At 41.8% G+C, this 13,622-nt stretch overlaps 1 protein-coding gene across 5 annotated transcripts in view; it reads left to right on the top strand.

The window, feature by feature from the left end:
- Window positions 1-13,622, top strand: part of NCOA6 (nuclear receptor coactivator 6) — a 44,799-nt gene that overhangs the window by 3,974 nt on the left and 27,203 nt on the right. For all 5 annotated transcript variants that reach the window (XM_054516623.1, XM_054516625.1, XM_036395908.2 and 2 more), the window contains exons 2-6: window positions 2,674-2,776; window positions 8,310-8,462; window positions 8,566-8,840; window positions 11,692-11,847; window positions 12,413-12,535. In XM_054516623.1, the coding sequence (XP_054372598.1) occupies window positions 8,606-8,840; window positions 11,692-11,847; window positions 12,413-12,535 (514 nt within the window). In that variant the 5' untranslated portion in view covers window positions 2,674-2,776; window positions 8,310-8,462; window positions 8,566-8,605. The remainder of the gene's footprint in view (window positions 1-2,673; window positions 2,777-8,309; window positions 8,463-8,565; window positions 8,841-11,691; window positions 11,848-12,412; window positions 12,536-13,622) is intronic.

Raw genomic sequence — 13,622 nt, 5'->3', positions numbered from 1 at the left:
ATGGATTTCTGGGCTGGTAATATTGGTGTTTAGGAACACCAATATATTGGTGTGAGAATTTGGTGATAAAGGAGAACCTGTGGGGTGTGTCAGCCCAGAAAGGTCTGGTAGTGGTTAAATTCTGGTTTAAATAAAAAGCTTGTTGTAGCACAGAACACAGATTGCTACTTAAAAAGGCATTTTTCATAACTTTTGAAGGCAAGATCAAATACAGTCAAGATGCTCCTGATTTTAAATAGCATCTCATTTTGTTTGCTGATTGCGTTGGTGGATTCTTGTGGAAAGTTATGTACTGCAAATCTCTGTCAGTATTCACAGTGTGCTTCTTCCAAATGAAAATATCCTTACCATGGGAAATTAGTAACTCAGCTAATGGGAATTGATTGACCAAATATTGTGCTGGGTGGACTGCAGCTCCCAAGAAAATTGCTGATTCCCATTTCCCTTGTGCCTGGTAGCTGCCTTGTATCTCAGCTGCTGAAAGGGGTAATTTCTACATGGCTAACTTAGCTGCTTATTCTAAAGTTATCATTCTGCTTTTTAGAGCCGTCCTGAGTACCTCAGCAGTCAAATTCTGTTGGAATAAAACTGAATGGCTCAGCTGAGGCGTGTCCATTGCAGCTTGGCATGAGTTGTGGGCTTTCAGCAAACTTCTTGAACCTTTAACAAACTGATGTTTCATTAAACCTGCTGTCAGACTACATCAGGATATCACTGCAAAGAGTTATGTGTGTTATAACAAGCTGTAATTTTCTCTTTGTCAGAAACATTTGGGTTTCAGTGTTTTAGTTTGAGGGCTGTGGGAGTGCAGCAGACCAGTGTGAGGAGCAGTGACCAGTTCTGTGGCAGTGTGAGTGAACGAAGCCTGCCTTGCTGGAGACGTGCTTGGTTTGTTTTCTTTGTGTTTGGGAAAGCATTAACTCTAAACAAAACTCTTCTGTAGCTGGAACACTTCACAAGGCTCTTTCTGTGATTCCTTGGGGTCTGTTAAGATGTGTGCTCAGTATCCAGGTCTGTCAGATAATTTACTGTAGCGAAAGTTGGAGTTAATGAACCAATGTTGATTACTTCTTTTCCTTAGCCAAATTTAATCCCGTGTGCGCAATGGGAATGGACACAGCAGCAGTTATTTTTTCTTCTTCCCATAGCCCATGCTGGCCATCCTCAGTGTCTCACTGGATCTTGCTAGGGCAGCCTGTCTTTCCCAGTCCTTCTTTGGAGCAGTTGGGTGTCGTGGTGAGGGACACTCAGAAGGGAGAAATGAAGGAACAAAATCCCTTTGGTTCCTTGCACCAAGGAGTTGAGAAGATTTTTTTCTTCCCTCCACTTCCCCACACTTTAGCCAAAATCACCCTCACTCTGCTGGGCTAAGGCACAGGCCTTCAGCATGGGGACTGGCTGCTGCACCTTGGAGACTTCATAAAAACAGCTTTTCCATGGCCCAGCCTTTCCTGTGAGGTCTTGGCCTGGCTTGGAGGTAACCAGCCAGTTTGTTTAGGCTGTGGAACATCCTTTTGTGAAAAGGGTGAAAAGGTAGAACTAGTGCAGTATCTGCTGTAGAATGTGAAAACCTTTTTTAGTTTTGGCTTATACAACAATACTAAATTTTCCTATTTCAAATTTTGATTTTGCTCCTCAGCTTGGTGTCTGGTCATGGTATTTGGGCAGGTGCATGTGGCTGGAAACTGGTCACTGCTTGTGGTTTATCCATCAGGCATTTGACTTGGTGCTACACTTCCTGAGTTACAATTACTTAGAAATACAAGAAGATATGACAGGTTGAAAAGTGTTAGATGACCATTAAAAGTGCTGCAAAGCCTCTATGATGTGATTTAATGTAAAACCTCTTTCCTCCTCTCTGAGGTGCTGGGTTGGTGCAAAGTGCACAGGCTACAGCACAAAAATGCTTTTAAAGCAATTTTGCTTTGTTGTCTAGATAGAAGACAACAAATCTCTGCTTTTTCTTTCTGAGTGTTTTTCCATTTTCTGCTTCCCCTGTTTGTTTGTGGCTGATCCCCTTCCCCACTGATGAGCAGGCAAGCACATAAGCAGAAAATCTCCTTGAGAGGCACCCTGGGCTGTGCCTATAAACGCCGTTGATTCGAGGGGCGGTGTTTTGTTGTCCCAAAGCCATTTAGCTTTACTGCTGTGTTTTTATGATCCCAGGAGCTGGAGTGCAGCTTGGTGAGCCCAGGAGCAGGGCCTAGGGATGGACTCACCTCTTCATGCTGGCCACCTGCAGCAGCAGTGTCTGAGGTGCTTCTGGAATGAGCTGAACCTGAGCTGGTTTAGGCGCCCGCTCAGGATGAGCAGAGGGGCACCCTGGCTGTGCTGGTGTCTCTGTTCTGAAGATTAGTTTGATCAAGATGAGCTTGTCCTAAGACTTAAATAAATACATTATTCTAGATAGAACTTGCCCTGTTTAGAAGAATAGAATGTCATTTCCAGCTAAAGGAAGTATTCCATTTTCTGCCTGTAATAAAGGTTGATTTTTCAAGCTCCTCAGGCTTTGCTGTTCAAATCTGAATATAGTAATATGTGCTTTTAACATTGCTGAGCGAGCGTTTGACTTGGTGTAAAACTGCATATTAAAAATGGAGCTATTCACCAGTGTCTTCAGTATTTCTGTTATTTCACATCACTGTCTGATGAAATGTGATGGTTTTCTTTCAGGATTCCATATTTGGGACTTTCTGTTTAACCATGTTTGCCAGTCTGGAATTACCTGAAGTCCTGTTGCACACCCCACAATACTGAAGTTGTGAAATTTGTTTTGGTAGGTAAAATAAACATATGATGCATCTGAATATCTGTTGTTTTTATAAATTCTCCCCCTGCCTCTCCTCACTGCTGTGTTTGCAGAGCTGGGCTGGCTCCAGAGCTGACTTCCCACTTGGCCATACAGGGTTAGGGCTATTTGCCACCAGGTTTGTGGCTGCTCCTCCCAAGGAGAACAGTTGAGATGCTTTAGTTGTGTCATTCATCTAACACCAATGTTTGAAGTTCAAAATTACTGGAACCCTGGCTAAGTTGTTTTAGAGGAAATTTTGGTGCATGTTTATTTTTAGGTATTCTTTCATATTATAACCATGATTCTTAGCCTTATTTATTCTCCTTGTGTTATATTGTTATATACACTTGCCTAGAACTTGTTTAAAAGTTTTGTTGGGTTTTTTGTTCTGTGGGTTTTTGTTTGGTTTTTTTTTTTTCCCCAAAGCCATATTATTTTAATCTTTGTATCATAAATGGATATGGGTGTCTAGCTTTATTCATTGCTCAGGTTCAACAAGCTCTAAGATGGGCAGGTGCTATGCTGGGCAATAAAGGAAACAGTTGTAGGAGGATAATACACTGTTACCAATTCTCCAGGAGAGACAGTGCTGTGATCAGTGTTTCAGGGGTTTATGGGTGTTATACTTTAAACACAGCCTCTGTGACTGTGCCAGTGCACAGGCTAAAAGAAAGCCATCCTCTCAGTACTGTTCTGGCAATGCTGAACCTCTTCTGTCCCATCATGAAAATCTCTACATATTTTTCTCACTGACACCTACAACAAAGGAATCAGAAAACATTAAAGTGTATTTTCCAAGACATCCTTTATTCCTGATTTTTTTTTCTATTAAGTCACTTGAAAACCATTTTTAAGTGACAGCAAATGCAACATGAATCCTTTAGAAATTACATTGCTACTGCTATCCCAGACTTTTCCTCCTCACTCTCAATTCTGGTTTCCCCAAGGGGTTTGGCTGTACCATCATGTCTTTCCCTTCCATGTTGCAGCTTTAAATAATGGTCAGTGTGAAGATGAGGACCCTGCTTAGTGCCAGCTTGTGCCATCTGCTAGTGAAGGGCATCAATCCATCCTTCCTTCTGTTCTCATCCTTCCCAATCTTTTGTGTAATTTGGAGGAGTACTTGTTGAGATGTAGAGCATGGTTTTAGTACTTTTTATTTGTTTTGCAAGAGTGCAGGTTCTGATGTGACATCAGCTGTGAAAGTGTTTATTTTGAATACATTGAAAAGCTTGGCAATCAATAGACTGTGGCAGAAAACCTGTAACAGGTGGCCAGACAAAGCCTTGCTTTGACTGTGTGCTCTGTGTAGTGCAGTAGATAAGGGAAAACAGGACAAGAGATTTCAAGTTTTGTTTAAGAGACTAACTGACATAAATTTGGATCAGTTGAGTGAACCTTGGGGCAAAAATACCAAGGTACCATTTGGGTTTTTTTTTTTCCTTTGTGTTGTTTTTTTCACTCCAGAGACCAGAGACCAGCACTTCCAGGTACTCCAGAGCCTTGCCAGCTTTCCCATGTTCAGCTGCTTCCTGCCTAGTGACAGCTGGCTGTTTCAGATTTTGCTCTAATCCCATCTGTCCTGGGCTCTGGATGGGATTTTCCAAGGCTTGCCCAGCCACATGGTGCTGGGTTTGTTGTGCAGGCTGCCTGTCAGGCTGCTGGGGACAGCACAGGGCACAGTAAAATACCTTGGGGCTCCCCAGGTGTGTGTGTGCCCAGGTCTCAACTGCAGCATCCTCTATCCTGTGGGAATTCTTCCCTGAGGAGCCTCTTTTGCACATGTTAGTGGGTCAGTTGTTTTGTCCATAAGCTGAGTGTGCCTGGGGGCTCCTGGCTCCAGCAGCCCAGGCTGTGCCCTGCATGCACCCTTTGGACACTCTGCTCTTTGTGGGCTGAGCTCTTCTGTCCCCATACAACAATGCAGGTGCATTTTGACCATTTATCTGTTATTTGGCTGTACTGAATAAGTACAGTCTAATTAGAGTTTTCTAAATCCCAAAGGACCACAGGCCTTGTTTCACCTGACTCAGAGAACCACAGGACCCACCTCTCTTACTTCAGTTTGATATTTTTAATAATTAGACTGTACTGAACAAGACCAACTTTATAATAAAGAGGCATAGCAATGGTTTTGTTGCTTTAGCCAGTTCCAGGCGTGGTGTGAGGGTAAATGGTTCCATGTGGTAGCACTAGACTTGCTCTGACTTTCCAGAAACAATTGTATAATGGGAAATACTAATTTGGAAACTCTAAAGGAGCAGGGGCAGGAAGGAGGCCATGTGTGCTTTTTGAAGGAAGGATGATGGTCAGAGACCTTCTTATGCTGCCAAGTGAGCATGGGTGCTCAGGTTCCTGAAGTGTGCTGTGGTTGTGCAGATCAGTTCAGGGGTGGTTCTTACTTGTCAGAGACCTTCCATACCCTGCTGGGAGTTCTGGTTTAAGGGATTGTTGAATGTGCACTGTTTTACCTGTGTGTGCTTGTGCTGAAGGCTTCTTGTGTTTGTGTGGAAGAGTATTGAGGGAAGGTACCTGCTAATTATGATCAAGTGCTTGCTCAGGATTTATGGAAGCCAACCCTAGAACCATGAGATTACAGAAGTTGTTAGGATGCTGTGCAGCTGGGATTCATTTGCTCTGATATGGATGGTATGCTGTGCACTGCCTGAAAAGGAAAATTTTGCAAATCGTCACTTTCTCATGTCATACGTGAGATAAATGATACCTGAGCATGGGAACAGACAAAAGTTCACATGTTTTGGAGGGAAAGGGTGCAGATGAATGTAGCAGAGATCCTTGAGGAGCATAATGTGAAGAAAAAATGCAAAGGGAGCTGTAGCTGTCTATATGTGCTCATCTGGGAGGTAAAATTTAAACCTTGGTCTTGGTTTGTTTCCTTCCCTCACAATATCCCTGCGGTCCTGTGGTTCTCTGAGTCAGGTGGAACAAGGCCTGTGGTCCTTTGGGATTTAGAAAACTCTAATTAGACTGTACTTATTCAGTACAAAACAGCCAAATATTCAGTATATTCAAATATTTTGAATATTCAGTATTCAAAACAGCCAAATAACAGATAAATGGTCAAAATGCACCTGCACTGTTGTATGGGGACAGAAGAGCTCAGCCCACAAAGAGCAGAGTGTCCAAAGGGTGCATGCAGGGCACAGCCTGGGCTGCTGGAGCCAGGAGCTCCCAGGCACTCTCACCTATGGACAAAACAACTGACCCACTAACGTGTGCAAAAGAGGCTCTTGGGAGGAAGAATTATGATAGTGTTTACAAAGGGCAATAACTTCAACAAATCCTGTCAGATTTTAGCACATTCAGATGAGGTTGATGAAATTTGGTCTAAGTTGCAGCATTTTTATGAATTGTTTAAAAACCAGATTTAAGCAATCTGGGAATCTTCTGCTCTTTCACAGGGAAGATGGAGGCTTCAGACACCTCTATTAAAAAAAGATCTGAAATGTTTGTGTTCTTGTAGATAAATTCTTTTTGTTTTTGGTGTTAGGGATTGTCAGGGATACTTATGTTTCTCGCTGCAGGTGCAACATCCCATCACCTCCAAACAGTTGTACCTTTTCAACATGTAGGAGCCTGTATTTTGAGCTGAAATGTCTCTCCCTAAAAAATTTACTCATGATTTTCTGACAAATAACATTCTATGTAATTTTCCTCAAAATATAGTGCTTATATTTCAAGGGTGCTTGCCTCAGTCCTTGCACAGAATGGCTGTGTTTGGCCATTAAAAAGGCCATTTGTGTAGGACCCTCAGCTCCTCTCTCCCAGAGGAGTGGATGTGGAATAAAAGATGTAGGAATGCAGAAGGAGAAGGACTGTCCTCCTGGTTAGTGTAAAGCCAGCTCGGGTAAGGAAGTTACTTGTCCAAGAAATTGTGTGAAAATCAGTTCAAACATTTTTTACAGACTCCTATTACTTGTGATTCTCATTATCTGGGCACCTGACACGAAACTGAAGAGTTTGCCTTAATGGAGGTGCCAACACTCAGAGCTGTGATTTAGACACAAAGCCAAGCAAGAAGGGAAAGAAAAAAGATTTAATTGTCTCTGTGTTCACCTGGTAATGAATTTTTAAAATTTATTTCTCTACTGCCCATCTTTAAAGTTTCCATGGCAATAATGAGTATATGAAAGCACTATGAAAATAGGTCAGTACCTGTGAAACATTGACCTTATTTTCTGATGCAGGACTGCAGAAGAGCTTGTGAGACAAAATTTGCTTGGTTTTTAATCTGCATCCTGCTGCTGCAGAATGAGAGAGAAACTCCATGTAAATAGGGGAGTTTTCCTTAGTGCTGTTGGATTGCCTGGTGTGGGGTAGAGTTGCAAGGGAGAAAAAAAATCACAGTATTTTGTAAATGTAGTGAGTGTATGTGTAGAGATCTGACCAAAAGCAATGGGAATTTGTGACTTCAAGCCCCTGATTTTTCCTTTGGAATATTGTCCCTTCAGCAGCCTTGTGTGAGTGTGCAAACAGTGCAGAGCTGAATCTGGGCTTTTCTAACATTGTTAGATTTTTTTAATTAGAAAAGGCTGTTTCCTGGCCAGGATCTGCAGCTCACGTTTCATCTCAAAGTTGTGGTTTTGTGTTGGGAACTTGAACCTCTGCCCAAACCCCAATCTGTGTCCTCTTCAAGGCTATGTTGTCCTGAGCTAAACCTTCTGGCTGGGTTGTGCCAAATACCCACAGCTTTGGAGTTATCAGATCTTGGCAGTACTGGCTGGTGAATGGGTTTGATTTTGACTGTGGTGGTCAGGAACAGGTCCCTTTTTTGGTTGTTTCTACAGGTGGTTTGAATCTTTTAGCAGAATTTGCAAAGTGCTGAGTGTTAGAGCAGATGTGTCACCTGGAAAGGACAGTGCCATTGCCCTGTGATGGAGTGGGAAAATGTGTATCCTAACATAGGATACACCGAGAGCTGAGGGATACTTTTATCACAGATTGTACTTCTGTAACTTCAATTAGTTTAATGTCATAATGTCAAAGTTTATTGCAAAGTTCAGATATTTCATTAAGCAAGATCCATCAGGCGTGGGACTTGACTTCCTGAATTCATTCTTATCTGAGTGTGATCTGGGGGCATGGTGGGAGTTGTGGGCTGTGACAGGGAGAGCAGATTTCAGGTTATTACGTGCAAGAAGCTGAAAACACCTAAATCTTTACAAACTTTAGGAAAGTAGGCACAATATGCCTGAGATTTAGCTGGATGTGAGTAAAATATTTTTTCAAATGCTACATTTCTCCTGGTAAAAACATGCTGTGGCTTTCCTACTGCTTTGGACCTATTGCATCTGCAGTCTCTAAAATTAAATTTGGTGGCCCTTCCTATCATTCTGTAATTCAGCTGTTGCTGTGAGTTTTAGTCTCCTGACAGTCAGGCACTGCAGCATTGATACTAGGTGCTTGCTTGTCCCCTGTGTGATACAGAAATTAATAAAATTCATTTTCCTCTGGCTTTTTTAACCTCTACCTTCCTTTCTACCTGTCTGTCTTTTAGATCAACTGGAATACTTCTCAAGCCACGTGCAGCACGGTTCTGCCAGGAACCCCCTTCTGTTTGTCCTAGTGGAGGAACAGCTTGGGCACTGCCATGGCCCCCATTTTCAGCCTCACACAGTTGGATTCACAGAGCCCAATAGTAGGTCACCAGGTAGGTTTTTCTGTCAATGACCAAATGTGCTATTGAAAGCAGCTGTTAATGTCCTTACCCAATGATTATTATATGTATTATAATTCTCTTTTTCCCTTCCAAGCATCACCTTGACGTCTGACAGGCTCCCATTGTTGGAAACAATGGTTTTGGATGATCTGCCTAACTTAAAAGATACATATGCCTCCTTGTACTCCTCAGCTATGGAAGACTTAGAGGTGGATTTTGATTCAGGACTGGAGGAAGATGAACTGAAACAGGAGGCTGGTCCTGGGGATTCCACAATCTTTGTGGCTTTTAAAGGAAATATAAGTGACAGAGACTTTGAGCAGAAGCTGGATACCATACTGGAGAATGTGCCTGGCCTTTTACACATGGGTAATGTGCCTTCTTGTCACTTTCCAGCTGTCCTTAAAATGCTTATTTAGGTAGTCAGGGTACTTGCACAAAAAATAGATTATATTGGGTTTGAGCAACTTAGTTTGCAATGATAATTCCTTGGAGCTATTCTTAGTGAATTTGCAAGCTGTTCTTCTCAGAAATGCAGACTACAAGTGCCTACAGTTGTTTTGTTGCTTAAAACTGATGTATTTGGCAAGTTCATTAATTTTTCTTCTGTTTCCACATTTCACCTGGTTTTATTCTCTTTCATGTCCCTCTATTACGCATGGCTGTGTTATAAATAAGTGAAACCAGGCTTGTTCACACGGGAGATGTTTTACTACCCAAACTGTCCAATTTAAACAATTCCAGTTAATCTGAGAATGGGTTCACTTTCCAGTACCTATGACATTACTGCCCTTTTCTGACCTACCCTACCTGACTGATTGATTGATTTGTGTTGGGGAATGGGTAGTGCCCTGATATACCCCTGAATGCTCAGCCAGCTCTGGGAACAGCTCCATGGCAAGTCAGTGATAACAGGCTCTTGGGGACATCTTTTACCAGCATGTTTAGATCTGGAAAAAGACATTTGTCCCCTGTCTGAGCATGTTGCAAAAGGTCCTGTGCTGATTACTGATGGCTGTTCAGTTAGGTAGCCTTGATTGTTTTCTTCAACAGTGTCAAACACATTTTCAGGAAAATAACACATTGCTTCTCAATAACCAAACTGAATTTCTTTGTCACTTTATTCCTTTCTTTCAATTTTGTCCATCTAGTCAGCTGGCATCAGTTTGTTGGGTTCTTGCTGTTGCTCAGAGAGATAAAAAAGCTGGGATAAGACAAAAATACTGTTAAGAAATACCAGTTTTGAGCTGTGTCTTACAAACAGTTGGAAGGAGATGTAAACTAACAGACCATTTCTGGTGTAAAGGGATGTTTGTAATATCACAAATAATTGTGTCATTTTTGATATAAAATAAATTCAGTCTATGACTGCACATAGTCATCTTTGTTATATAGAGGCATCTGCATGCTGAGTCTGTCATAAATATTAATGCCAGGATTAATAAACATTCAGACCTCAGCTGAGAAAGCAAATTTTTAAAATCAATGTCCAGTTAATTTGAAAATTATCTGTGTGTGAAGTTATTTAAATAACTTCAGAGTTATTCAGATTCAGAGCAAAATAGGATATCCTGAATTCAGAGTTAGTAAATAGCATGGGGTTATCTTGGCTGATGCAGTGCTTGAAAAATGAGAAACTTGGGTACAAATAAATAGAAATACTGAAACTGATGATACAATTTTTCTATGTAAAATATTAGAACATTAATGGCAGAAAATATGGGATTGTTCAAAAGGGGATTTTAAAACAAAAGGAGATTTTAAAACTCCTCCTGCCATGTTTCCAGCCAAAACCAGGTTTATAGATGGAATGAGGATGAATTTAATAATTCCATTACTGTAGCAGCACAAGGGGCTTGGTGAACTAGGGGTGAACAAGAGCTTCCTAAATAGGAGTGAGTGTTGGCATTCTTAACTAACATGTTTTTCAGACCTCAAAAGTTAGCAAATGCTTAGTAAATCTGAGGTTACAGTGGAGGAGCTGGCTGATGAAAATTTGGGTCAGTGCTTTCTGTTTTGAGAGGAACTTTCTTTACAGAAAGATAGAAACTGGAAACTTATAAAGCTATATTGGGAGTATTTTTTAAATTATCCTTAACTGCATTTTGTAGCAATCATTTAGGTAGGTATCACTTTGGATAATGTATCCAACCTAACTGCCCAACCTTTCTGCAGTTACTGTGAAAACCACTGATCTATGTAGAAACGCTCATTTGTAGAACAGGTGTTCAGAAAACCTGCAAGTGAATATCTTGCATGACTTTGAGATGCTTTTTGGCAGTGGATTTGAAATGCTTACCCACAAAACTAAATAAGAAGGTAGAAATCAATGAAAATTGCTAGGAGTCTGTTGGCACTGGTCGCAAATATTTCAAGCATTTCATTCCTGTAGTCACTTTTTCCCCACGTTCATCTGGTTCCCAAACCAGACATGTACAGTTCACTGTACTGTAACCCAGGGCTGGAGCCCCTCTGCTCTGGGACAGGCTGGGAGAAATGGGGGTGCTCACCTGGAGAAGAGGGAGCTCCAGGGAGACCTTGGAGCCCCTTTCAGTGCCCAAAGGGGCTCCAGGAGAGCTGGAGAGGGACTGGGGGCAAAGGGTGGAGTGCCAGGACAAGGGGGAATGGCTTTAAGATGAAGGAGTGTAGATTTTAGATGGGATATTAGGAGGAAATTGTTCCCTGTGAGGGTGGGCAGGCCCTGGTACAGGCTGCCCAGAGCAGCTGTGGCTGTCCCATCCCTGGCAGTGCCCAGGGCCAGGCTGAGTGGGGCTTGGAGCACCCTGGGATAGTGGAAGGTGTTCCTGCCCATGGCAGGGGGTGGGATGAGATGGGCTTTAAGGTCCCTTCCAGCCCAAACCTAATACCTATAATTGTATGAAATCTGTTTTATTAGATATTTTCTTATCTTTCCAAAGTAGTTTATCCACAGAATATTTCCATTTTTAAGTAATACTATCAAGTGATTCTGTTGTCTATTGCATTAGTTGTCATTTGAGTAGTTTTTTTACTGCTAATTTTTTGGAAAATCCCTGATGTGGTTTGGCAGCATTGGTTGCTGTACACCTGTGTGGGGAAAAATCTCCTCCACCTGCAACTGAGCACTGACAATTTTCAAAGCTAAATAGGGCTTCATTTTCTTCAACCTTTTAACCAAGTTGTTTCATCAGATGTGCTTATGAACTGCCTTTGCACTGACTTTGATTGTTTTTCTTCTAAGAATCCAACAAGTTGAAAGTGCAGAAGATAGAGCCCTGGAACAGCGTCCGTGTCACCTTCAACATCCCCCGGGAAGCTGCCGAGCGGCTGCGAATCCTGGCTCAGAACAACAACCAGCAGCTCCGAGACCTGGGCATTCTCTCCGTTCAGATTGAAGGTATTTCACACCTCATCTGCTTCCAAAGCTCAGATTTAACTAGACTCAAAAAGCAGTTTTGTGTATTTGGTTAGCACTGCAAAACTTGTAATTTCTGCTTTGGCTTTAGTGAAAAAGATAGCTCAGGATTTTAATTCTTTCAAGAATAACATTTACTAATAATAAAAATGAAAGCTGGAAATGCTCTGGGCACCAGGAACCCTCCTGAAAAATGTTGTCTGTGGGTTGACTGGGAAAGGGTTGGCTGATCTTCTTTCCCTGGTGTTTCATATGAGGCTTTCTTTAGGACAAATTTTCAGTGGCTTTCACAGTTACCATGTCCATTCTGGACAGTTGTCCAGGAGCACCCTCAGGATGGAATCAAGGGCAGGCAATGCTTGTCATGACATTTGTTCTTCTTAAAACTGAAATCCAGAGGAGTGCAGTGATGTGCAAGTGTCCTTCTAAAGCATTCCCTGGAGGTGAAGCCTGTTCTTCCTTCCTTGGCATCTCTTGAATGTCCTTTTGCAAAAGTCTGCTCTGCTTTTCTGTTTCTCCTGTTCACCCAAGCTGTGCCTTGCTTTAGGGGAAGGTGCCATCAACTTGGCTTTAGGCCAGAGCAGGAGCCAGGATGTGCGGATCAACGGGCCCCTGGGAGCGAGCACCGCCATGCGCATGGACACGGGATTCCCCATGCAGGGGGGGCAAGGTAAATCCCCCCAGGCCTTCTCCTGCTGCTTCAGACACTCCACATTTACTGCTGGGCTCATGGAACTCCACTGGTTACAGCAACTCTTGTTTGCAGAATTCTAACTGCCATTTAAATTAATGTCTGGTCTTGTTCCATGCTATCAAACCATGGCCTGTGTTATGTAAATTTATTGTTGGGTGCATTGTGTCCCACAAACATTGGGGTGGTTTTGGCAGGGCCCATTGGTTTGTTTTCAGGTATTGTGAAGGTGTGGTGGTTCGGGGTTTTGTTGGGTAGTTGGTTTGGTTGGGGTTTTTACATACAGTGTATTGAAGCAGATGAGTTGAGTGTAGTGAATTCACTTTGAAATATGCACAAATTTTCAGAGTGTTCCGCTTGGTTCCCTTTATGGAAATGTGCAAAAGTCTTGATTCAGTGTACAATAAACTGACTTAGATTAAATCCATTACAATTATGGGAAGGATGGGACACTGTAATTGTTACTCTCTTCTTATTTTCTGATAAACTTTTGAGATCTGATCATAAAGATGGGATTTCTGTGGAAATGTGTAGTTTTTTAACTGTATTTTAGAGTATTGTATACTCATAAGGAATTTTTAACTACAAAACTCAAATTTGACAAAGAGTTTTTACAAAGAAAGCTACTATCTAATTTATTAAAATAGCTGAATCATAAGGCAGCATTAAATAACTAATATTTTAGTAAATGGAATTTAAAGCAATTAAACCAGGAGCATTTCTGGTCAGTTTATCTAAGATGCATTTGTGGCCGTTGAGGAGAATGAATGGAAAGAACATTTCAGCTTTGTAGAAAGCTAGTTAAACAGTAGTGAAATTTTTGTCCTTAACAAAGACTAAAGCATTTTGAAGAAGGGCTCTACTCTCCACTGTCAGCATCAGTGCCTTCATTTCCTGTCTGCAGGTCAACAACAAAACAGCAACAGAACCAACAGGGCAACAGTAGCAATCATTTTAGAAAATTACAGTCTGTGGAAGTGAAACATTGAATTTTTTTTCCTCTTGCAACACCTCAGTTACTTTCTAGTTTCAGATGTTGCAAAAACCTGAGTTACATGTACAGCTT

The sequence above is a fragment of the Molothrus ater genome, chromosome 17, assembly GCF_012460135.2.
Source record: "Molothrus ater isolate BHLD 08-10-18 breed brown headed cowbird chromosome 17, BPBGC_Mater_1.1, whole genome shotgun sequence".
Classification (NCBI taxonomy): Eukaryota; Metazoa; Chordata; class Aves; order Passeriformes; family Icteridae; genus Molothrus; species Molothrus ater.
This window is presented reverse-complemented; position numbering and strand designations above follow the sequence as displayed.